General features: G+C 33.6%; 1 protein-coding gene and 2 long non-coding RNA genes across 4 annotated transcripts; 2 read left to right on the top strand and 1 right to left on the bottom strand.

Annotated features, from left to right (window-relative positions):
• Positions 1-2612: 2612 nt before the first annotated feature.
• On the top strand, positions 2613-3209 carry LOC113750889. Of its 2 annotated transcripts, XR_003464680.1 has the most exons (4): positions 2613-2713; positions 2844-2943; positions 3018-3059; positions 3189-3209. It is a non-coding gene; the product is annotated as an uncharacterized LOC113750889 (long non-coding RNA). The 2 variants fall into 2 exon arrangements; XR_003464679.1 differs by lacking the exon at positions 3189-3209 and having other exon boundaries at positions 3018-3181.
• A 30-nt stretch (positions 3210-3239) lies between these two features.
• LOC113750020 lies at positions 3240-6040 on the top strand. Its single transcript, XR_003464613.1, has 5 exons — positions 3240-3265; positions 3702-3764; positions 3842-3934; positions 5368-5425; positions 5709-6040. It is a non-coding gene; the product is annotated as an uncharacterized LOC113750020 (long non-coding RNA).
• Positions 6041-19515: 13475 nt separating this feature from the next.
• LOC113750403 (ethylene-responsive transcription factor ERF022-like) lies at positions 19516-20860 on the bottom strand. Its single transcript, XM_027294377.1, has 4 exons — positions 20342-20860; positions 19854-19952; positions 19653-19786; positions 19516-19597 (listed from the first exon to the last, which is right to left on the bottom strand). Exons 1-4 carry the CDS (start codon positions 20858-20860, stop codon positions 19516-19518), a joined length of 834 nt encoding a protein of 277 aa, XP_027150178.1.
• Positions 20861-26834: the final 5974 nt, after the last annotated feature.

The following is a 26834-nucleotide window of genomic DNA, read 5'->3' as shown; positions in this document are numbered from 1 at the left end:
GAAGCAAAAATCAGAAATTTTCTCAGCAAATCCCGCCGGATATTGGCCGGATTCAAGGCCAGATTGACAGGGGAAACTCAAAATTTTTTTGATGCCTCAAATCTGACTGACAATCCGGCCAGAAAATGGCTGGATTCTGGCCAGATTTCAACTATAACAAAACGGCTGTACATGTTTGAACAAGATATCAAAAGTTTAGTCGAGTTAGGTCAAGTGTGATAAAGTACACACTTGCCTATGAGACAATAAATCAAGTACCTAGCATTTTCTAATAACAATGAGCATGTAACACATAAGTCGGGGGGATAACCACCCGAGTGACCAACAAGTTAAATGCAAGTAAAGCAATTCATTTCATATCAATATCATGAAGTTAACTACAAAGGATCGAGTATGATAACATACATCCTCGTCCCAAAGGTTATCAATTCAAGAGCAATTACTTTAACCAAGCAAGCATGTTATTCAAGCAAGGAGACATTCCACGTAAATGTTTTCATGTACTTGGAACACTCACCAATCAATTGCAACCCTTCACTTTAACCCTGGTTCGTCCTCTTGACTCTCCTGAGTCCTGCGGTCATATACTATATTAAAAGACTTGCAATACAAAACCAAAATACATGAAGAAATTAAGGTTTCTAAGACTTCATTTCCTTTCACTTAAACCTCAATTCCACTCATAAACCATACCCGAAATGATTTACCAACTCCAAACCTAAAGTGGGCAATGAAAGTAAGAACGGTTCTAAGAGGACAGAATTTTCCAGTTTTGCGCAACACTATTTGAAAAATCATATCTCAAGCTACTTAAGTCCAAAATTGACAAACTTTATATCATTGGAAAATAGATTCAAAGCGTTACAATTCCTCAGAAGACACATTTATAAGATTCTGTCCATAAGTCAGTCAAATTCGAGTCTCAAGCTGCTTCATCCAGTAAAAGACAGAACAGGTGTAGAAAATCAATCAACTTTGAAAAATCACAGATATTCATAGTCATGGAGAAAAATTCTGAAATTTTCACGGTTGATAGTACTCTGAATCTAGTTTCAAACGCAATAAACGAAGCTCAATTCCGAATTTTCTACATTAATATATAATAGATTTCCCAAGACTGCTCAAGGGTTCCTGCAGAAAATTTTCAGCAGTACCTCCCCTTGTTTGCTTTACTTTTCCATCCAAATTCAACACCAAATTTCATCTCAATTTAACCCCAATCACAACCACAAGTCATAAGCTATCTATACACTTATTCTAGGCCACAATACCATCCAAATAGAGCACATATATAGCTCAAATATCAACCACAATAAAGCTGAAAGTTGGAAACCCTAAGTTAAAATTCATGATCACAAGCTAGAAATTTCTATAGGGAAGTCAAACTAGCATATAAAAACTAGATATTTCACATGGCAAAGCTAGCAAACCATGGCTAACCCTTAAACATCATATGTGGGCAGAAAATTCACCATAAAAACTGAAAATTTTCACATCACTACTTTAAACCATGAAATTTCCCATAAAACTACCAAAAATTGAAACCCTAACCCACTAGTTGACAAATATTTGAAGTAGAGGGAAGTTTCTTGCCAAGGTTACCTTGTACCTTCAAGAAAGATGGAAGTTTAGTGTTTTTTCCTCCAAAGTCTCTCCACTCAAGCCCTTAATCTTCCCTAGTAATCAACTTTTATGGAGTAGTTTGCAAGATTATCAGTTGAAACTCAAGATTCAAGCTAGAAATTGAGGTTGAAAATGAACTTTTCTCTCCATTTTCTCCTCTCCCATTTTCGGCCAAAGGAAGATGCAAGATGAAGAAATTTTTTGTCAATGTTTGGTTTTAGTAAAGTTAACAAAGAATTAGTCAAAGTCCAACATCCAACGATTTCGCGACAAATGGCGCCTTAGGGTTTATTCTCATCTCTTTGCCTTCCAATCACTAAATTGTCTTGCCAACGTCTAATTATCCCTTAGCACCTTATAACATAACATCCCTTTATGCAAAACTTCACCTAGTCGTCAAAATTTTATCGCACTTACCGCACTAGCGGGTCCCACATCCATAATACAATTCAAACTTAGCACGAACTAACTTATACTAAGAAAATGATTTAAAAACTTGACTCACTTATAAAAATATCTAGGAATTTAAGGTAATAAAGTAAAGTAAAGTAAAGAAAATGTGCTTAAAAAAATAAAATAAAATATAAGATAATTTTTCGGGTCCTCACACGGAATGACTTGAACTTTTTTAAAATAGCATATAATGCTAGTTTTTAGTTGAAAAACTTTACCTTTTTAGTTACAATTGTATTTTCTACGTTTGTTTGCATATGTTTTCATAAATAATAAGCTTATCAACATAAGTAGATAAAGAGCCGAAGGCCTCTGATGACCTGGATTGGTTTTCGTCATCCTCTCACGTGCCGCGCACGTGGATCATCCCATCTTTTTCGCGTGATGCGCTTCGTGTGTCCATTTTCTTTCTCGGCTTAGGGTTAGCCGCATAAAACACAAGAATCTCTCGGCCGCTTCTTTCTTCCGCCGTCTCTTCTCCAGATCTTTCCACCGTCTTCGTTTCTCTCTCTCTGTTCCTTTAATCATCCTTTTTCATCCTTTTCTTCCACATTTTTTTCGTGCATTCTTGTTCTCGTCAGATCTTACCGTCTCTTCTTGTCAGATCTTGCATTTTTTTTTTGAAAATAGACAACGAGTACACTATCTGTTCTTGTCGGATCTTTTTTTGTTGTTGCTTTTTTCCCTTTTCTGATTGCTACTACTATTTTGTTGTTTATGAGGATTATGTTATTCTTTTTAATTTTTAGATTTTTTTATTTCTGTAGCTTGGATGAGCCCGTGAGGTGGGGTTTCAAAGATTTCCACTTTATTGATGCAAGAATTGGATGTTGGGTACTAGCACTTGAAGATATATGCTTTAGATTGGTATTTCAATATTTCCTCCATTTCCCTCTTCTTCTTTTTTTTATTTTTTTTTAATAAGCTCCTCTTTTCTGCAGATCCTTTTACGTGCGAGGTCTGATAGGAGTTTCTTCCGTCAGGTAATTTTTTTGTTCTTGTTTTTCTTGCAAATTCTATTTGTCTCTGTCTTTCAGTTTTGCTATATTTGTCATTCTTTATTGACTTCCTTTTATTTTGTTTTCTTTTCTGGGTGCTGAGCTGTGTGTTAGGTTGAGCAATGTATAAATGAGGGAAAGCAAGAGCTTGTCATTTTCCCTGCTCACCTTCAATTGAGAAGATGTTGTGGGTAAGCTTTTCTGTGGCATCGGGAATAATTCTGTTTCATTTTTCTATTGCTGCATCACGAATCAAGAGCAGTTCAAGTTCCTATTCTGAGATTTTCTTGTGTTGTTTGGTTCTTAGTATTGTAAAAGGTCACTTTTCCATGTTTTAGTCCAAACACCATGATGACAGAATAGTATTCATATTATCATAACAATTGCATCAAGTACAAAACATTTTTTGAGCCAAAACTTCTCAATTGCACTGATTATACACCGAGTTTAGTTCCCTTTTACTCTTCTGTTTTGTGGCACTATTACCTATTGTCATGTTGTTGGTCGAAAGCACCTTAGATGTGTGTGTGTGTGTGTTAAACAAGCCTCAGTTTTTTGCACTTTTTTGGTCTTCCAATTAGTTAGTTCAGTCTTGATTAATTACAGCTCTTTTGGCCTTTCTTGCAGTAATGCCTACAGTTATAGAAATAATAGTAGATATACCTGAGGATTCACAAGTGACACTTACAGGTAAGTTCATGTTCTAGCCTTCTGCCAATTCTGTTAACACCACCAAAGTGCACCAATTGGAGGACATTTTACTGCAGGGAATATCGACGAACAAGATTTTGGATGCGAGAAAGCTTTTAGGGGTCCATGTTCAGACATGCCATCTAACCAATTACTCCATGTCTCACGTGGTCAGTTCCTTTACCTTCGTACTGCATTCTTCATTCTTCGTACTACATTTTCTTATTACGTATTACACTAAGAATTGATGGACTCTAAACATAAGATAAGACACAACCTTTCATCTATCATCTATCATCTTCCTGCCCCGAAATGAAAAAAGGGTACGGTCAAATCTTAGATACCATGAAGTTAGGATTTGTGGTTAATACTATCTGGTCTACGTGTATGGTGATATGGTTGCCTGTCAATGTATTATGTGTAATTTTTATGGGCCTTAATGAAACTAAAGGCCTGAATAAACTTAACAAGTTGTCTGTAGGAGAATGACAAAATAAAATAAAAAAGTTTGGTTTCTATTGACAAACTTAACCACGGATCCTTTTTCGGTGCTTTATGCTAAAAAATATCTTTTGTATTGCTTTATGCCATGGTTTCTATTGTAATAAATAAGAGAGCTTGTTCCTAATTTTTCAGCCTTTGACAATGGATTTGTGGTTTACTGGTTAGTTGTTTTAATCAAGAAATGTTTGGATACTAAGTTTGTGGATATTCATGATTTTGGCATATGATTTGAGCAACTTCACTAACTTCATTAGTTAGATTAAAACCTGAAAAAGGGAGTTTAGACATCAAACTGCTATTTTGTTAAGAATTTCAGTATATTTGATAGCAATTCCATTGAGTGTTTAGCTTTAGCGAAAATCTGGCAGCTAAAGTTAAAAGGTAAAACTTAGTCACCATTAATTTTCTTGGTATTCTCCCATGGTAGACATATTTTCCCTCAAGATTTGTGAAATTTTCGAGCCTTCTGTACCAAAAATTGTATGTTGATTAATTGTCTTGACATTTTTCCAGGAATGAGTTATGTTCAGAGGGGATTTTTATTATGTGCTTAATCTTTTGAATTGTTGCTTTGATCTAGACTTGTTGGTTGTATTTTTTCCCCGGGGAGATTCTTTAATTGGGTGATTTAGCATTTTTTGCTTGGTTTCCTCATCTCTTCTCATTTCTGTGCATGTGAGGCTGTCTTTTTCTTTTTCTTTTTTTGTTATGTTTTGCTTTGGTGCTTAGTGGTTCTGAGGCTTGAAGGATCAGCCATTTGCAATTAATGAGTGGATTCCATAAGAAATTTTGTACTTGTGACTATTGTAATCGGTTAAATTTTGTCATTGCTTTGAGTTGCTTTTGGTGTTTGAGATTGTGATGTGTGAAGGAAATTTTGTGCTTGTTGTCTGTTGATTTTGTGTAAACCTCAAATTCTGTGTGTTTCTCTTCTTTTATTGAAGGAATAGAATTTGGATTACGAAAAAATGAAATGAGTTAATGGTTTTTATGGTTTGTATTGTGGGACTAATCCTTTTTAGGCAGACTAACAGTTATTTTCTTCTCTAAAAGAGATTTTTCCTGATTTAGGCTTTGTGAATGTTCTGGCTTTTTGCAGCTAAGCCGGGCGATTGATTAGCTTGGCTGCTTTTTATGTTTATGAAGTTAAACATGAGGTATATTAGGATTGTTTTTGTATTTTGTATTTTGTTTGATTATTTATACTTGTGTAGTTATGTTTATGTCTCTGTTTTTATCGCTGTAGAATGTTAGACTAAGTGATCTTGTGTTAGGCATTCATCTGGTTTGATTAGGGATTCGGCTCACTGTTAAATTGATTATTGTAAGACAGCTAAGGGTTTGGATTTTGACTGTGAATAAGTAGTGTGTGCAGACTAGCAATGTATTGTTTGTTCATACTTATGCAGTTTATGACTATGCTTTTGAGTTTTGCTGCAGAACGTTGAATTGAGTGATCGTGTCGCTAGGCGGCTAAGAGGAAAGAATCTGTTGTCCTGCCTGTGTGACACATTCATGTTTTCTGATTAGGAATGCAGCTCAATGTTAAATTGATTATTGTAATTTTTATTTTTTTTAGCCTTTTTCTAGATAACAATTTTATTAGATGTTTTTAGTTAATGTCTAATATGTATTTATCATTGTTAAAGAACTTAACTGCGGAAACTTTTGTAGTAGCTAGGTTGCTAATTGATATGGCTCAATTGCCATTTCAGTTTGTACATGGCTTACGTTTTGTATATGTATATGGAACATGATGCTTTTCCGTTCTATGACAATTTGTTTTGTGGATGATTATTTGTAACTGCCAAATTCTTGGCTGTTTTTTGCAATAAATGAACTATAGCCATATAAATGAACTGTCCATAGTTGACTTTGGCTGGGGAGGTTGCATTACAGTTTTTCCTTTGTTACAAAAACTGCTTGGAAGTGTTGAGCCCTGTTTCTTTTGCCCTATTCTTCGGCAAATGAAGGGAAAAATGATAGTTTTAAGCATTATGTGTATTTGCAAGAGCATGCTGCGTCAGGTTTTAGAGAAGACATGAATAAAAGGGTAGATTCCTTTGAATGAAAGGGTTTCTTGTTATCTTTGTCTAGGTTCCTGTTGAATTCAAGAGGTTTCAACTTTGTGAAATTGACAAGTCTTGTAATATGGGTCTCATGTTGCTCCACATAGCAGATTTTGTACTGTGTTTTTTTGTTCATTTACTTTTTTTATTCTGCACTTCATTAAACCAAGAAATGAAACAAGACAAAACAACTTGGTTTGCTTTTACTCCTTTTTCTCCATTCAAAGCACTAGAAGTTTAATGTTCAACAAGTTATTGCATTTGTTTAGCAATTCAGGCTTTGCTAATGGGTGTTTAGCCACAAAATTGATGTTAACCTACTTGCTGCACTCATCAAGCTTTAGTAGTGAATGTTTGAAAAGTTTCTTTGGTTACTTTGATGTCCTCTCTATCTTTTTAACTAATAATTAGTCATTGCAGTTCCTTTGGGATGAATATGATTTGCAAACACCAAAGGAGCCAAACTTTTTGTCTAAATATTCCTTGGTAATGTGTTTTTGGCTTCATCTGCATGGAAATACCAAAAAAATGTGTGGACAAGAATCAACAGAAAATAAGAGGAAAGTACATCATTGCACCGTCCAGTATGTTAATGGAAACTCTGGACTATCTACACTGAAATTACTACATAGTAATTCAAAATAATATACCAAGAAATGAAGAACTATTTTCAACTATAAATATATTTACTGGATTTGGTGGTCCTTCGTGGCATGAAAATTATTAAGGACACTTTCTGCATCAAAAGAAATTTTATCTGTGAAACGCACTTTATGTATGAAGGATCCCATTAAAATAAAGATAAGAATTACGCCATATGATTATATATGAATTATATCCCTCTTGCCATCTACAGATTTAGAGCACAGGCTCTAACTATCTAAACTTGTTAAATGCCTATACTAAAAATGTACTTTTTCTACATAAATTACAATTTTTATTGCTTCAAAATTGGGCAGGGCATTTTACATTTTCATCGCGCGAAGCGCGTTTATCCCTCCTAGTAAATAATAAAATGTCAATTTTTTTGTAATTTTTATTAGGATCTTACAGTTCCATGATCCTACCTATGATTCGATCCTATGACTTCCAATATGATTCAAGGTAGGATCCCGATCTAAGGCTGATAAAAAGCCTAACATGCAATTAGGATAGAGCAAGCATATATTCTTTTGGTTCAAGGGGACAAAGTGGGATTACCTCTATAATTCAGGGGGGCAAGGTGATAATTACCCGTAAAATTATCAATTTATTGTGCATTAGTAATCCATCATTTGCCTAAGACATTCCTAATTTGATCCATAAGACTTGATGCACAGCCCAAACGAAAAGGAATTTTAACAAACATACCCACCCAACCCTGTTGATACCTCAGCGGGCAAGCCCTCAATGGGTCTTCATAAGGCATAGGTTTATCTTTGTTTTGGCCCTTGTAAGTTGAATGAAATTCAATCATGTTAGTGTCCATTTTAAACTTCAATTGTTCAATTAATTTCCGTTAACTTTAAAATTTTCTTTTTCAATGTGTCTCTTCTTATAGGGAAATTCTATATGTTGGATAATTAGGAGAGTCAAAATTCACATCTAACAGTCTGGTTGAATGTGTATCTTCATACACATGCCTACAGGCACTTTCGTTTTCATAAGTTTAATCCTCATCCACTCTTTCGTTTGAGAATTGAAGAGAGCTGCATGCACTTTCGTTTTCATAGCTTAATCCTCATCCAATTTTTTTTCGTTTCAGAATTATCAGACAACCAGAATACAAACGCTATTGTATTCGATTTTTTTTTTTTCAATGTTTAGGCTCAATGGCATAAATCCCTGATCATTCAACTCTTTTGTCTTAATCTGGAAATTGGTGAAGAGTGCAGGAGGGAATGATAAATTGAAGTAGAGATATCCATTGGAATCAAGAAGGGTTACGAGGGCAAGACGACAAAATACAACATACTACAGTTGATGTTGGAAAGGAAATTGATCAGACGAAAGAAATTTGTATTCATTTCACAAAGTTGCACATAGAGCATCTCCAAAAAAACAACCTACCGAGACCCCTCCAAGGTTCAAACCATCATCCATTCTCCAAATTAGCTTAATTGGTAGCACCAAAACTTGTGCACTTTTGTTCTTACCATTTTGGAAGATAATTCTCCTGTAAGGGACTACCAGAGTAATTCCCCAAGAAAAAAGAGGGTCATACCTGTTAGGCTTTAGCTCTCAATTGTATGATGAGATTCTCAATCTTTGGAGAACAAGCTGGCTATTAGTAAAGCATAAGAGATCACAGAATTATTGAAACTTCAGGATTATCATACATGATATACTTGTAGTTTATGCTAATATAATTGTGTTTGTGTTATATGTGATTCTTTGTATCTAGCTTGACAATAAATGAACTTTCACACTACAAACTTTTCTAAAACTGTAGGTTGAGTATGTGTTCGAATGACGGGTTCAAAATAATTAGCAGGGCTTTTGTTTGCTACGTGATTGTATAAATTTTCAGTCTTATGAAATATTTTATATATGTTCTTTGCTACAAATTGCAATTGAACTCATTAAAAAGTAGTATTTGATTCAAATAGTACACATAATAATGAATCTGCATGAAACACGATAATGTCTTTGTACACATAACATGATAATCAGCTTAGTCATAAAATTATGTAGCAAGCACTTAAATGCAGCAAGAGCTTTTTTTTTTCTTTTTTCTTTTTCAAGAGCACTCAAGTTTTAAAATGTTTAAAAGCATCTTTTATAGTATGACGTACAACATGTTAAGTTTAAATAATTCTATTATTCTAAAATAGTTTTTAAGAATTATTAAAATTGCATATTAAGAGTCTACAACGATTTAGTAAGCATTGGGCATAAAAAAATAGTACCCATAATTCTTACTTGATATCTCTATGTGATATCAGCTTACGTATAATGCTTTACAAAGATGTAATTTAGAACTTTGTTTTAAATCACTGGCGTAGTTTAGAAATTAGAAGTTTTAAAAACTACTCCTTCAATACTAGTTTGCTTCACCAAGAGTCCTGGGGCTGTACCAAGAGTTGCCGGCTTTTGGTATTAACTCTGGGATTAGGTTTATTTCATTCGACAAAAGTCAATTGCTTTGAGTCGGAAAAAATACTAGTTTGCTTCAGTCTCGCGCCATGCGCGAGGGTGATCAGATTCAACTTTTTGAGTCTGTTTTTGGATAGTATTTACATATATTTATTTACATTGATTCATGAAGGACATTTACATGTGGCCTTCATTAAGTCGTATTGGAAGGCTATCAAAAGTTACAAGTCTCATTTGGCCTCAAAAAAGGGATGTCGTTAGGTAGTATAACATGGCTCATTGACCTGACTGTTTCATGATCTGCTCCAATTCATCACTGATCACACGCAGCAGCAAGGAAAGAACAGAACTCCACCGCACCGCCCACCGCACCGCCAAGTGTTTAAATCGGAACCCGAGCCATGTGATAATACAGTAGTAGGTGTCTGAATGACTTGGATGGAACCAAAAGACCAAAATTCACCAAGAAATTGCAGCCACAATTGTGTGTAACGGTAGCAACCCATGAGCATAAAGTACGTGTGAAATGATGAAAAAATCCACACAGTAAAGGTGTTAATGAGGGACCAAAATCACTGTTCATCCAACTCATTCACACACTTATATTGTTAGGATAGGAAGGATAGGATAGGATTTACTCTACAGCAATTGAGAATGAACTAATAGGCTACTGAAACTAGTTTTAGATTCCTTCAAAAAAAAAAAAAAACTAGTTGTAGATGTTATTAATACGCTGCCATAACATATAAATAAGCTTCGAATGTGAATATAAATAATAGCATCTAAAAATGTGAAAGAAGCTACATAGCCCACCCCCAAACCACACACCAAAAAAAAAAAATAATAACAAAGGAAGAAGCTATAGAAAAGAATCTAATGACAATTTTAGACTAATATATATGTAAAGTTTTTTATTAAGATTGTAAAGATTTTTCAATTCCTAATCAAAATTACGTTAAAGTTATCAACCACGGTAATAGTGGCATTTTCACCGGCATTCATAAGCAAATATGTGATCTGCATGATAGCCGCAAACGCAAGTTGCTAAGAATATTTTACTTGCAAAGGAAAATACATTAGTGTCATAAAAGAAAGTTTGAATGACAAAGCAAAATTAGATCTTGGCAATTGAATGGAGCACTTGTCATAGTTATACTTTCTGGGATGTATCACGCATACAGCATATATCTTATGAGGTACACGTACGTTTTGATGTATAGGAGGTCGGAAGCTTGATGTATACCAGATCAGGCATTGCTTCCTTCATGAAATGTTGTATCTAATCTGTTCAATCTCCCTCAAATTTACCAGTCTGATTGAGCCCAGAGTTTGTGACAGAAAAGTTGGTGTTGCTGTTGGAAAAATGCAGTGTTGAGCGATTAGAATTCTTACGTTGTTCTTTTGTAATTAAGTAGTACTTTTCTTCCACTTAAGCACTGATTTTGTTTCTTCTATAGGGTTACCTGCAATGTCCCTTCATGAACAATAAAAAAAATATGTACTTTGCATTTCTATTGATTTTACTGCCATAGTACTTTGCATCCTAATGCATTTCTATGAATTCTTTTAATTATTGTTGAATGTAAAACACTTTAAAATCCCTTATTTGTAAACCTCAAAAAAAATTCAAAATTGTTTGGTTGACGGCCTCAATTCATGATTCTAGTATTCTCTTCTATTGGGTTAATTAGAATGTAGTACTCATGACCTTGTGTAACGGTCTAAATTTCTCCAGCTCTTTTATTTTGCGCATGAATATTAGAATTAGGGCATGTCTTGCAACAGCCTGATGTTGAAAAGTCAAATCAATCTTGAAGCACCTTGACAGATCTGGAAATCTAGCTTCTTTTGTTTTTTTTTTTTTTTAAAAAAGAGCAAATGACCTAAATCATCCCTCGAATATTTTATCAAAGTTGAAATAGTCTCTCAACTTTATTCTTAGCTAATTATAAACTATTGTTCGTATCAACTTTTGACCATCAAATAATTTTTCAATAAGAATAGTGGATGTTTATAACTCTTATCAAATTTTAATTTGACTGATACAAAATTTGCCCGTATATCAATTTCATTCAATAACATTTTTGAGGGTAAATACAGTTTGAACATTTGTGATTAGAAAGTATAAGTTTCTTTTATTTTTTTCCTTTTCGGTTCCTTTTCTTGTTGCATTTTTGCGTATTAAGATTTCAGCAATGAAACTGCAATTCTTTCGAAGCGTTGTTGGCTTGCTCATGCTTTCTATTCTAATTCTACTCTGCATTGAAGTGTTAAAAGAAACAGTTTGAGCGCTCATAATGGGCTGATTAGATGAGCTTTTGAACCAAAAACCACAAACAGAGGTGACAAGGAACTGAAATTGTCGAAAAATTGTTGTAAAGTGCAAACATCATTTGCCTAAGCATATCTTAATATAAATCTCAAGTGATTATAACATTTCTTATTCCACCTTCAAACTCTTTTATTTTTCTCTTTTTTCTTGTAAAAATTGCGATCTTACGTGAACCAAAAGACAAAAAAAAATAGAAACCAACGTCTCTATAAGAAGAAATTTCCGATTCTTCTCCCTTCAAAAATTTGGGTTACAAAAAGTGTATCTATTTTCCTCTGTGATTACACAATAATTTGAGCATGTCATTCTGTCCAATCGATTCGAAAATTCTGTACGTAAGAATAAGGCTTCCGGACAGAGACAAATGTCCTCGAATTCAGTGGCCGATGTAATGTAAGGTGGCGGCACGGGCCCACTATCTTCACAGAATTCGTCTAGCATCCCTTCAATTTTAGTAAACTTTTAATTGTGTCCCCGCTAAATTTTTTGAAAGCAACTATACAGTTTTATGAATCGACGGAATTGGAACACTAATAATCCAAAATCGAAAGGCTTTTTATTCGAATCATTTAGTTTCCTTGGAAGTCATATAAATTTACTACTCATTAGTTAATTGAGTTGTGTGGACTTTTTTCAATAAATCAAAAATTACATTTTATGTTAATATGTATCTAAAAGTAAGTCGTAGTTGTCTGTACTGCTCAAGTAAAATTACAACAAAAGTAATTATTTTTCAATGAAACATGGGTGAAATTTTTTAGTAAATAAAAATTTTGTTTCCTTCTGCCTAAAATTATTGTAGGTTAATGAGCAATTTAAAATGTTTAGTATGCTTTTCAAAAGAAAATAATTATTTCATTAGTAAACTTGAGCATGTCTTTTTGTGTCATAGTATTTGATAATATGAATGATATAATTTTACTTTGTTATATAACTATTATTGTTAAGTCTTTCTTTTTTTTAAAAAAAAAGGTAAGAAAGTTTGTTATTATTTTAGGTGTTCTAATGGGGTCCCTATTTGTTTGCACACCTAAATCAAACTCAACTATTATCTTAATACAAGAAATAACAATTATTATGTGAATACAATCATTGATAATTATTGTCTTTCATTGCATTCATGCACTTTCTAAGACTAACATTTTTATTTCCAAAATAATAAACACCATCATATGTTAACAAATGCCAGTTACGCTCATTAAAAAAATCCTATTTATTTTTGTCTCCACTGAAAATTATTCCCGACTGCGCCACTGTTTGAATTATGCTTTAGTCCAACACATGCATATTCTCTTTGCGCAATATTTCTAGTTTTTCTAACCAACAAATGAGATTGGTCCCTGCATAATATGGGATATGTACTTAAAAAACTTTATATACTAATATTAATCGTACCCTTTTGCATTTATAAAATAGAATATTGTACGGAGTACTTAAAAATGAGATTGTGGATGAATAGCATGGTGGCATTCCTGTTTCAAGACGCGGTTACATGACTCAGATGAAAGGGATATCAGACCCACACCTACATTCAATCTGGTAAAATTAGTATTCAATTAAGTTTCCAGTTTCATGACTTGAACACAAAATTTGATTTGCAACAATAGTTTTTAACTTTTTGTCTGCATGCTTCTTAGGAGATATTTATTTGCTTTAGAATTTTTTGTTCTCTTTAATCAAGGTTATCTCTTTAAAAATTTGTGAATACAGTTGAATGTAATTTTTTAGTTCCTTCAAATTGGTGCCAGAAAACTGATTTCATCAGGATCCCACACATCTGAGCAACTAGGAATTATCCTCACCAAGGATCATTTCTTCTCCTCTTTCAGACATCTGTAGGCTCCAGAGAATGGAAGTGTGTTTATACTACTGTCTTTAAGTTCCCAGCCATTTTTTCTTTCTCACTGTAGATAAAGAAAGTTAGAGAAAAAAGACAAAAACTAATGAACCAAAGTGCTCTTAGCATCTCGTTCGTAGGATTTGTTTAACGGGTGTACGTTAAATAGTTTCATATGCCAATTTTTTTTAAAGAAAATTAAAGTTAAATGGATATATATATATACAAGTGCAAACAATAAATATGAATGTATGTGTATTGACATAATAATTTAGATTGCTAAATATAAGATTTTTTTTTTTAAATTTCAAGAGAAATACAATTTAACCTCATAAAGAATCCCTTTTGTGTGTGTGTGTGTGTGGGGGGGGGGAGAGGGGGGGAAGGGAAGGTCTCAGTATCAATTAAAAAAAGCTATTCTAGAACGAGAATCAATAAACGTGTGTGAAGGGCTAATTATGATTTATGAGTAATAAGTCATGATAGCTGGATCCTACTAATTAGATCTTGTTTAGTAAACGTATTTTCGAATCATTTTTTTTTATTTCACATACATCAAATCACTGCAATATATTTTTTTTACAAAAACACTAAAAAACAACAATTCGAACTAATTGGCAACGTTTTTCTAAAGTTCCGTACATCATGTAACTATTCCGTCACCTCACCTGAGAATTAATAAAGTACAGTCTAACCTGCGACTCATACTTTAATCAATAAAATAAAAGAGAGAAGATTACGTTGATGACTTTGAAAATGATCGCTATGGATAATCAAAATAGACAAAAAAGATTATAGGTTAATGCCTTTATGTTTTTTTTTCTCTCTTCGTTTCATATTTAGTTTGGTTTTCTTTTTCCTGGTTTCTTTAATGCTTAGAGGTAACTTGATTCAGACCTTACCAGGACTTTTGCAATTATGAAAAATCCAATACTTAGTTGTTTAAATGAACAGAACATAGTGTGCTCGAGAGAGAAATTTGTAAAGAAATAAAAGGTCCAGAAATTAAATAAAATTAAATAAATCAAAAGGTCCAGAAACCCATCAATTTTCTCACACGAGCTTGTGTGTGATATTGACAACTCATGATCAAATGGAAACGTGACCCCATTAGGAACTTATAAAAGTCATGTACGAATAATATTTTTTTTTTTGTTTAGGAAAATTGATTAAGTTTTAACGTGTCATAAAGGAAGATAATGAAAGTGAAACCTTCACCGCCATTTTACCACATGTCCCAATATCATTTGTTATATCAAGTCTAAAAGTTATGTCAAACTTAGTAATCGGGCATGCATTATTTCTTGTACTTAAAAAAAAATAGTGATTAGCCTATCAAAGAAGAAATAAATAGTGCCATATACTCTTTTTTATTGGACTGATTTTGATCAACCTTGTGTCTTTCACATTCTTGTCTAGTCTTCTTTTTTGCTTAGCAGCTGTATTCTATTTTCCACTTCTCTTTCTTCATTCAAATGCGTTGGTCCCCATAAGTTTCGTACTTTTTCTTGGATTTAATTTTAGGGTTACATTCTCTTGAGCTTTATATCTTATTGCAGTAGATGATCTATCGGAATCGTGTTGTCATGAGTTTCCCTTCCATTTTCACTTTTGGCCATGCATTTGAGAGGAAATTTAAAATCAGATTTAATTATAGGTCGAATACTTTAGAGGGTTTAACTTTGGTACTCCAACATTTGAAGGGAACCACGGTACAACAACGTGGCTCTTGTTATTGTTGAATTTTAGTCCTTCACATATAAAATTAAGCATATTAATTTTTTTACAAATTTAAAATACGTCATTTTGATCCCTTAATATATTTACAGTCATTTTCTCATAAAAAAGGTTAAGCATATGTCACATGTTCAAAATTCAAAAAGACAAAATTGAAAGTTCATGTAATTTGTAGTCAATTATCCTAATTCAAAAATTCCACGAACACCAACTCTACCACCACCTCAACCAAGATTCACCTCTGCTCAATCCCACTTCTCCAACTTCTACCAATCTTCCCTCCCTTCCCCCTTCCCGCTACCACCATCCTTCTTCCTCTGAGATTTTGAGGAAGAAGATGAGAAAAGATGAAAAGGATATGTAGATATATGCTTTCCATTTTTGGAACTTGTAATTTCATCATTTTGAATTTCAATTGATAAATGTATTTCTCTCCGAAATGGGATTGTATATATTTTTTCTAATTTAAGGAAAAGATATTATGATTTTCATGAGCTTTAGTTTATTTCTTCTGTTTCATTTGACGAGTATTTAGACTTTGAAAAAGAAAGGAAAAGAGAGAATGAGGTGAGCTTCCAACATTGCCCCTTAAATTTTTGGAATTTGGTATGCATGTGACTATCTTGGTTGAAAATATAGTTGGAAATGTGTTCAGCAACCAAATAAGAGAAGCATTTTGAATTTATAAGAGATTCCCTCAAAAAAATTAATAAGAGATTAAAATGATTTATTTTATATGTGAGAGAGTTAAATTTAACAACAATATAATGTGAGGGACTATTGGTTTCATTTTTCAACATTGGAATTTTATTATCAAACCCTTTTTAATAACTAAATCCCACAATTTTGAAGCATTTTGCCTATCCAAATTAATGCATAAATTAAACCATAGCATGATTATAATAATGCAAGGAAGGAACCAATATCTTTTTTTTTTTGTTAAAGACAAAAGTGCAACATGAGGACTTCTCAAGGTCACCTGGAAGTAACTAGTATCAATTGGGAATTGCATTTGCTACAACTTAAGTTTGAAAACTGAATTCTAGAGTTTGAAATCTGAAATATAGATTCATTAAGTTAGTAAATTGTTAAGTAATAAATTTGATACATTTAAGTGTATATCACATTAAGTGATTAGTGAATAACTTATCACTTATTTTTTTGGAGCAAATTTTGTCTAGAAAATTCATGCCACTTAATTTATTCAAATGTTCTAGTCTTAGTTATCAAATACGTATGAACATATTAAAATCTGAACTTATTGAATTTAGGTGCTAAATTAAGTTATTAAATGGGATCTAAGTGTCGAAACTTTAGTAGCCTTTTTAAGGTAGTCCACTACAAGTCCATAACTAGTGCAATTAGTAATCAACGGCCCTTGACGTTAAAAAAAAAAGGCACTCAATGTTCCCTTTGTCGGCCTATCGAATGGCTTTTGTCCCTCAATAATCTTAGCCTTAACAAGAATATCTATTTCACCAGTGCTCGAATACGACGAAGGAACATCTTCATGAGGAATTCTGAAAATTGTATAGGTGAAGTGATAATTCTGGCGGTGTTGAGTGCTGCTATGATTTTTTTCAATAAGAAAGTACCTATCTACAGCTTATGTCTATTGTTGGCTAAGCTTAGATATGCAAGCACTTACAAAAGGTAAGTGACAAATAAATGGATGAGAGAAAAAAATTCTTTAGTCACTCACAAAGTGCAAAAGTCACTAAGATATGTTCAATAATTAATCTAGACATTGATTTTTTTTTTTCAGACACAGGGGGACTCACAAAATATTTGGATTTTGAACCTTATTCGGACTGAGCCCAAACTCACTTGTTGGTTTTCAATTTTTTTAATATAATTATTATAACTATTGAGTTATAAAACTAATTTAACATTCACAGGACTACAACATTAAAACTAAACATGAACAAGTAATAGTTCTTAAAAAGTACATAAATCAAGAATTTTTTAACAATATTTATATCTAATTCGTTCAAAGTACACGAAAAATAGTAATAAAACATGTGGTCATAAGTCAATACATCTTTAAAGGTTGGAACTTCTTCATAGCTTTGTGACTTGAATTCAAACATGCTTGATGATTTGTGTTTCTAGATAAAAAAGAAATCAACAAATATTATGTCAATACAAAAATTTACTCAACCAATAAGAAAAGTTAGAGTTTCAATTATACATTACCAATATTGACTCTTAAGAAAGTTAGTAGAGGAGTGTTCAAATGTATTTTGTGTTTTGTAATTGGTATATATTTAGTAAGACTTTTTTTCGGGCCGAACTCGGGCCGCCCGGGCCCCATTGACAGTCCTAGCATTCAACCATTGGGAGTCCGGGTTTCTTACGGTAAATAGTGATCCACACATTCTCCTTTTACCGTACCTGTCCCCGACTATAAGTAACACAATTTTGGGGAAAAAAAATTGATTACTCTATTATAATCCATCAGCAATGAATCATCTGCCTGGGACATTCCCAGTTTGATCCATAGAGCCCAAACCAAAAGATATTTGAAGAGCATACCTGCCCAACCTATGTATATACTACCTCACTAGACCCTGGATGGATATTCATGAGGCATACGATTAATAATTCAGTTAGTTTCTATAATTTTTCAATCTTTCTTTTTAAATGGTGTCTCATGGCTTGGGTCTTCTATTACACATTTTTATGTTACACTTATGGCCTTGTTTGGAAGCGGAGTTTTTGGCAAGTTTTTTTTCCCTACAAATTTTTGAACAACTTTAGATACAATAATTTCAAAATACTTTTCAAAATTTTTAAACTACACACTTTAAAATACTAAAAAACACACACAAAAAAAAAATTCCCTTCCTTCCTTTTTTCTTCTTCTTCTCCTACCTCAATCCACCACCATCTCTACTGGCGATGGCCCGCGCCTTTTTTTTTTTCTTTTTTTTCACCTTTTCCTCTCCTCTTCCTCCTTCCTCTCCCCCTCTCCCTCTCCTCCTTCCCTCTCCCCCTCTCCTCCCCTCCTCCCTTCTCCCCCGTCATCTCCTCCCCCCTCCTTTTCCCGACCACCCTCCTCCTCACCCTCCTCTAGCGTGACTAGATGGCGGGGAAGGGAGGGGGGAGAGGAGAAAAGAGGAGGGGTGGAGGAGAGGGAGAGGGAAGGAGAAGAGATGGAGGAACGGGAAAGAGAGGAAAAAAAGATTATGCCGCCGATCTTCGGCGGAGGTACTGGCGACGGCAGTTGGTCAGTGGGGAGAGAGGGAGAAAAAGATTGCAGTAGGGTGGGGGAGAAGAAGAGGAAAGGAAAGAAAGGGGAAAAAAAGAAAGGAAAAAGAAGGAAAGTTTTTTTTTCTTAAAGAAAAATTTTTACACTTTTCAAAAAGTTTTTTTACAAATTTTACAGTAAGTTACAGTAAATTTTTGGACAAACATCTAAAAAATTTACTTACCAAACGGGACCTATGTTGCCTAACTTCTTAAAGTAACAAGTGTCCCATCAAGAGAGATATTTTAAAAGTTAGATGCTTATCTATTGTTGCATGAGACACGTGTCAATCGAATAAATAGTGTAACAAAAAGTGTAATCTGAAAAGTTGTAAAAGAAAATGTTTTGCCTCTTATAACCCACTTATAAATATCTAAAAGTATGAAGATCTTTGACAAATTGGAGAGTCAAATTTTACATCCAGTAACAATCTGGTTGAATATGTATCTTAATAATACACATTTTATAAAAATCCTATCGTTTTTATAGCCAATTTTTCATTCACCTTTTTTGTTTAAAAATTAAAGTGAAAACAGAAGAAAAGGAAGCTATTGTCCTTAATTCAATCATTTTTGGGTTTAGACTTAGTAGCATAAATCCCTAATTCATACATTTGTCTTTTTTTTTTTTTATATATATAGACAACAAGAATGATCTTATTAATGAGATTGTTGGATTTCGTGTAACACTATTTGTTTGACAAAATTCGATGGGGGAGTTCCATAGCGATTCTTCAAGGTTGCCCGATTTTGCAAAATGAGTTAACTATGCACAATCTTGTTAGCCTCTTTAGGAATCCAATTTACATCAACAATATCATGCTCTAAGAAAGCTAAACGAACATCCTCAATTATCAAGCCAATATCCAAGAGAATGTCTTCATCCACTTACCCTGAGGATGCATCCTGCCCCTTCCAAAATGTAACTTTGAATCATTAAGATGTTTGTCAGTGATACCGCTTCCCTTGCTGCAAGAGCTCTTCTAAGGTTAAGAAATCAAATCTTTTTGATAAGCCAGCTATGAACTGACTATCAAAGTCACGAATAACATGTTTAATTGATGTTACAGAAGCATCAAAGTTACCGTGTAATGGGAATGAGGAGGCAAAGACCAAGATATGGAACAGGCATGGCGAGCAGCGGCAAAGAATGATCATTAGCTTCCTGAAAAGCAGATAGATGATGAAGTGCAAAACTAACCATTGGGAGAGAATCCACCTGCCATTGAAGAGTACATCATTTCTATTTCTCTGTATTTCATAGCAAAGAGTTTCGAACAGCTCACAATCCTCTGCTTAGAACCAGTAACACTGGAAAATAGAAGAGAATGCGAGGCAAGTCTCCAAAATGGTTCCTTGCAAACATCACACTTAGAATCAGTAAGCTACAGGTTAAAGATGAATGATGAATTGAAGTAGAAATTCCATTGGAATTATGAAGGTTTACAAGGGTCAGACAACAAATTACAACAAAGTACAATAAAATGTTGAAAAGAAAATTGATAAAAATCAACCTACCACCCAACATCCTACCATCCAAGATCCTCAAGATTCTAACCATCATCTATTCTCCAAAGATGGTTGATTGCTAGCACCAAAACTTGTACACTTTTGTTTTTGCCCTTTTGGAAGATAATAATTCTCTTCTGTAAAGGGCTATTAGAATAATTCCCCAAGGAAAAAATAATTGTAGTGTTTCCTTTATGTTTAGGTAAAGATAATTGTACACTAATTAAACAGTATTAAATAATTAATCCCAAATGGAGTTATACACCATGAATTCTTCACTATGCTCAAACTCTTCTTGTCCGTAGAAAACCATAGGTTCAGCTGAAAAGAAAGCCCCTGTTAATTCCATCCACATCTTGGGTGAGTCCAATGGTGATTCATATAGAGCTTCAATTTGGCTAGAGGACAACCCCACCCTCGCCGGAACTAAGCCACTTTTAGCATAATCACCACCACATTCATTCACCTCCTGTCCCTGAATTTGCCTCTTAAACCACATTGCAGCCTCCTGAGCAGCCATTTGAATATGTTCAGCACTCGAACTTGCTGGTTTAGGAAAATTCTCCTCCAATTCAGGGAAATTGAGGCGAGCTCTTGAACCTTTTAGGTGCAAAGCAGCTACGTCGTAGGCCGCGGCGGCCAACTCCGGTGCTTCATAGCTTCCTAACCATATCCTGCTTTTCTTGCCTGGCTCACGAATTTCAGACACCCATTTTCCCCATTTTCTTTGCCTGATTCCTATGTAACTTTGTCTGGCATATTCATTTCTGATCTCTTGTGCCATTTTTTTTGAGTAAAATGAAGAGGAAATTATATGTCTTGGGAACCCTTAATGGCTGAACCTATATAAATAAAATTATTGATTTTTGCTTGTCCTGCAAACCAGAAGCATGGGCGCTTTATTTAGTTAAGAGTTGGGAGTTGAGAGTGAGGAGATGAAGTGAGCTTCCACGTAGTTGCATGAGATGAAAGTGGATTCAAGACATATGACAGAAAGATTGTGTGACTTATATTGTGGTGGCCCAGGGAGAAATTATATGCATCTTGTCAACCAATGAAAAGGAGTTTGGTTGCATTATTATTATTACAGTTCCATCAGTCAGATCAATTTTACATGATACACGAGGGCTAAATTCCAAATCTTTGAGAAGTATTAGTTGAGCCACACCTTCACTCTTTTTTCTTTGCTATCATATAGAGCTCCATGGGGTTAGGTAGTTATGTTATAGAAAAATAGGTTGAATAAAACTGGTAAATTAAAATTGCTGAAGCATAGATTAGAATACTATGCAGTTCATGGTAAAAATGGTAAATAAATCAAGGAAAGAGAAGTGGTAATAGTGAATTAGTGGCTAATGAGAGTTCTTGGAGGGGCATTTCGTTTCACTTGGAAATGTAAGATTTAAGGCCTTAATTGGCCCATTAGAAGAAAGAAATTATTCATGGAAAACATATTGTTTCTTATTAAATTTAATTTTCTTGGTTAGATAGATTCAGTGGTCGTCGAACAAATAGGAAGCTTTTTACTTGATTGCAACTCATTTTTTTCTTGTTTGGTTTCTTTAAATTTTGTTACCAAATCTTATTGAACTAATTTACTATTTTAGTCAGAATTTAAGTAATAACCAAATCTAATGTCGTAACAGTATGCAAAAATTTCAATCATGAATCATACTAAATATCCCTTGTGGTACTTTTCAATATATATACACACAAACACATACATATATATACATCCCTTGTGGTAGTTGAGCGATCATAGGACTTTTGACCATCAGAAAATGGAAGACAGAAACTGAAGATGAATAATGGACATAGCTATATTTCGGAAAATTTTTATTAACTACAGCTTTTGATTGCCGAAAGTGAAAAAAAAAAGAAAATAAATCCAAGAAAAATTTTTAAAGAAGAAAATAGTTTTGCTCGTATGCTTTGTTTGTTGAAAAAAAAATGGAAGACATTTTCTAGGAAAATCTTTTACGTATAATAAAAAAAACATGTATGAGCTTTGCCCTCCTTCCAAACAACAGGACGACCAAGAGAACTAAACCAATAAAACCCACCAAAAATTGAGAACATGGCAACCTGGTACACTGAACCAAATGCCACGGTTGATTGATTTCTCTGTTTTTTTTTCAAAAAGAAAAATTATTTTACGAATTTGGAGTATCATTGGCTCTACCAACTCCTTATTCCTTTAGTCAATTTCATTTATGTATAATTGGGTATGAAAATTGATTTAACGTAGTCTAAAAGCAAACAAAAGAATTCTTATTTGATACGAAATATAAGAAATATAGCAAAAAAATGCATGACTACACGGATGGTTAGGGATCACAGCATTGCTATAAAGCAGATCTGGCTGACCAAGTACAAATAAAGTGTTCATTTGCATTGCCCTACTTATTGGTATGATTTCTTTTTTATTGTTCAATCATTAGAAAATTCGGTTTACATCTACATCCCTTGAGCGGTACAAACTACACATAAGGAAGCTAAATCGTATTTATTGTATACATCTTAATCGCTTATGCAGTATTACAAGCAAATTACTTTTCGAAATGGCTTAGCAAAATTCTTGCTTTGACCCAGTCTTCTTCCAATGCCTCTTGGATGCCAATGCCATACTATACCTAATTCTAGGGCCATGCACAATTATTGAAAGATGACTAGAGTTTCTTACGTATGCTTCGTATTAAAGGGTGCAAAATTATTGATTTGTAATATTAATAATCTTATTTACTGAAACTATGCTCCAGCTTTTTCTTGTTATATAATTTTAAAGAATTTCCACGTTGCTGCCTTTTTTTTTTCTAATCTCTTGGATCATCTAATCGAGCTCTAGTAAAAGATAATTCCCTCGGATTATTACTTATGTATTGAAAATTCACTGAGATTGACTAATATTAATGTGTGGTTTCCTCAGGCTTTTTTTTTTCGCTCACATTGACTAATCTTCCCTGACAATTGACTAATATGGGATCTAGATGATTTTTTTTCTTTACCTTACTTTTTTTTTTATCTCCCTCGCCTTTCTACACCCTTCATGCTCCCAATTATCAGATTCAGAATTTGAACCGTTAATCTGACAATAGAGAGAACTTTAAGAGCCTTCTGACCACTGAATTTTCTCTACCTAACTTGCGTTATGCCAGCACAGTTCTGGTTAAAAAATGTACCATGTAGTACAGAACGTCTGTTGAACCAACAGCATCTGATGATGATACTCGTAAGGCAATGATGATAGATAGGTAGTTTATTTAGTGTGTAGAACTCTAGTCAAGTCTCTATACACATCCCAGTTGCTATATCATGAATGTGTGTACTTAACAGTACAAATTAAAATAGGAAGAAGCTTTACAAAATCGGGTACAAAAGACAAATTTTCAATGGTTTATGTCATTTCTAACAGCTGGATGTTGAAAAGTACCCAAACCAAATGCCAAAACCTGCGAGTCTGTCTTCCATTAATATTTCATATCAACGCGTGAAAAACCCTTAATTATAAAGCGTAACGTGATCAATCGAAATTGAGCTTTGAACACCGGCATTCTCCGGTTGACTTTACTTTGAGCCCGTCTCCATTCCATCCACTTTTTTCTTCCATGTATTCTTCGTTTTGTAATTTCAAGCCGCCCATATTAATATTTTGTACGAAATGAGTAATGATGAATTGATGATAAGTTTTAACTTCTACGCCACAGCAAACAGAAATTAGTTCAATTGACAAGAACGGTCTATTATCTCACAAAAGATTATGTGTTTGAATTTCAATATTGATATGAGGATTATATTGGTGGACGATCTACAAAAATCTTTATAAACGATATATGATTTCGTAGGTATGTCCTGACCGTGGTGATGATAGCAGTCGAATGCATCCAAACTTTTTTATTACAAAAAAATTTCTAGGGCACAATTTCTTCTCGTACTATCTTAGTTTCTTGAAATTTACAAGTACACAAGTGGGGAAGGAAATAAAAAGTTTACACTAGGAAGGGGAATTTTAATACATCTAAATCTAAGTATATAAAATGAAATAAATTTAAATTTTTGTTTGGACAAAAGCTTATATTTTTAAAAATGTTCAAGTATTTATGGGAGGCAAACTAAATTTTCTAAAAGTTGGGGGGGCGGGGATAGGGAGCCGCCCTAGTCAACCAGGGATTCCGGAAGATGGAAAATGAATTAGAAAGAGTAATCGTAAAACATGTATTTCTCGTTTAAAATTTGATTTTGTGATGGGGACAAATTATGATGGGCTGAATAGGCCTTAATTTTTGCATTCGATAAAATCCAAAACCCATTGGGCTGAGCTTGCCTACCAAGTGCCAAAAGTTTAGTTAATATATACTAGTGTTTCTGGCACACCACAAGTGTGTGCTTATTTCAAGAAAATATGTGATTATTTTTTCATATAAAGTTACATATCATAGTAGATATTTATTTTTCTAAAAATCTAGTTACTACTTCAGAGAAAGTCATTGTCTTTAAAAACTCATGGAGAAAAAAGTGGAGATGTGAGGGAGTTAGTGTGAGAAAGTTGTAATTTTATCTCAAAGGGATAATTCTTTGTTGATTGTGGGGAGTTTTTGCCTAGAATATATTGGGATCAATTTACCCTTATAATTAAGGGTAGATTAGAAATTTAAAAAAAATGACACTGTGTATTTACACCACATAGTGTTGCTCTTCCTTTATATATTGTATAGATATGGTTTAGGTGGAACAGATACCTAGCCAAAAATTTTAATTGGCTAATTGAATGATTTTTTTTTAATTAAAAAGGTAAGAATATATATATATATAAACTGTTTATTGGTGAATGATAATCTTTTTTGTTTAGACGCCAATCCCAATTTTATTAATAAAATAAAAGAAAATACATTAGGAGGGGGGCATCAATCGTGCCATTGGGAAATGATATGACAAAAAGCCATAAACGAGGACTACTACTCCTTTACAATGAATCAACGTATAACAGGCATCCTCCTAAAATCTAACTTTATAATAGCCATAGATAAGGAGTACTATTTCCTTATAATAAATGACTGTATAACAAGCACACTCCTAGAATCTAACTTTACAATAGCACGAAATCTAGATGGAATTCTTGTTCCGCAAGGCACTTGAAAGATCCGGCTTCACAAAAAATGTAAGACAAAGAGCCACGAACTAAGACCAGAAGTTGAATACGAATAATTGTATAACACAGAGACCATTTTGCAACCCGTTTGACTCTGATCGGTCTCAACTTGGACATGATGCGAAAACCCTTTTAACACGCAAGTCTTTATGGTGAATGGTGATGTTAATTAGTTAGGTTTTGTCTAACTAAACGGTAGCACTGAATTTTTTCTAGAAAGAAAAATTGAAGTTAAATTGGAAAGAGTGTCTAAGAAACGTCTTTAGCAATCTGGTTAAGTTGTGCTCTAAGTGTTAGCATTGTAAAAGTGTAGTTACCTTAAAAAATTGCACACTTTTGGCTACTTAACTATCTTTTGTTGCAAATCATCCACTCAACTTATGGAAGTAGTGCAATACCATTGGCCATTTTGTTTACCTTTGCCATTAGAATTATGCTTTTGCATTAGTTTCAAGATTATTTATGAAAAATTAAGAGAACTTGGTTATATCCCAAGATCGAAGGTTTTAGATTCAAATTTTCGTTTTCCTCTAAATCCCACTCCTCTCCTACCTTTAAAAAAGAAAACATCTTGGTTATATATTTATTTATATCTTGTCTGTTTACCCAATTCTTTTTCTTTCTTTTCATTTATTATTATTATTTTTAATTGCAAGGCATTTCGCAATTATCCCATTCCTCTTCTTTCTCCATCACACACACATAGACGCATACATAGACGCATAATAATTTCACTTTGTACTCTCAAATTTGTACCTCATTCTTACTCTGTACAATAAATTTTAAGCTAGGATATTTTGTACCCTAATCTCTAAGATTTGTCCCACTAGAGTCCAATCCATAGCAATGTTAGCAAAACTAATAGAATAGAGTGTTGCGCACATAATGTATACCTAAATCACTCTACTAGATGATAGTGTATTATTATCATCTAGTCATGTAAAAAAGCGTGTTGTGTAATTAGTCTTCCATTCCTTTGGTTTAGATTTGACTCAACTGGAACAAATCTAAGAGGTTGGGATGCTAACCGTTCAAAATTGAATTTTGTGGTACAGTGAAAATAGGGTATAAGTTCGGATGTACAAAATGAAATTAGTCCACATGTAAATTACATAATAGAATTTTTATACAATAACATAGATAAGTCCAAAACTAAAGGAAAAAATGTAAATTGGACGACAAATTCAGACAGAATAACAACTCATATACCACTATTGAGTGCACCAAACACAAAATAGTTAAATGGTGAAAGGCATACAATTTTAGTGATTTAATTTGTGGCTGTTTAGGTTCCTTGCCCTAAATTTTATTAAGCTACAAATTTAGTTACATGAATCATGCTTACCCTTTTGTTCCTTATACACAAAATCCATAACCAATTCCATTCTACTCTAAGGGGAAGGGAGAGCCTAATTAAGCTATATGAAGGGTTAGGAGAAGATCACCAGAAAGGTGCACTACTGCACATCTTCTAGATTACAATTTAAGTGTATGTGTGGAGTTGTGAACACTCAACCTCCAGCCCTAAGGGTTCTTGATAGCCAACTTATGAAACGCAAAGCCAGTTCAGGAATGATGCTTGCCAAGTGCCATAGACGTACTTCTATCATTG

The sequence above is a fragment of the Coffea eugenioides genome, chromosome 10 (assembly GCF_003713205.1).
Source record: "Coffea eugenioides isolate CCC68of chromosome 10, Ceug_1.0, whole genome shotgun sequence".
In the NCBI taxonomy this organism is placed as follows: Eukaryota; Viridiplantae; Streptophyta; class Magnoliopsida; order Gentianales; family Rubiaceae; genus Coffea; species Coffea eugenioides.
This window is presented reverse-complemented; position numbering and strand designations above follow the sequence as displayed.

Excerpts from the sequence above, each read along its gene's own strand:
- LOC113750403 (XM_027294377.1), bottom strand. The coding sequence starts at position 20,860 with ATGGCACAAGAGATCAGAAATGAATATGCCAGACAAAGTTACATAGGA. Across the intron at positions 19,953-20,341 it reads AGCATAGTGAAGAATTCATG|CTTACTGATTCTAAGTGTGA; the intron begins GTGTATAACTCC and ends TTTAACCTGTAG. Across the intron at positions 19,787-19,853 it reads CTGGTTCTAAGCAGAGGATT|GTGGATTCTCTCCCAATGGT; the intron begins GTGAGCTGTTCG and ends CTTCAATGGCAG.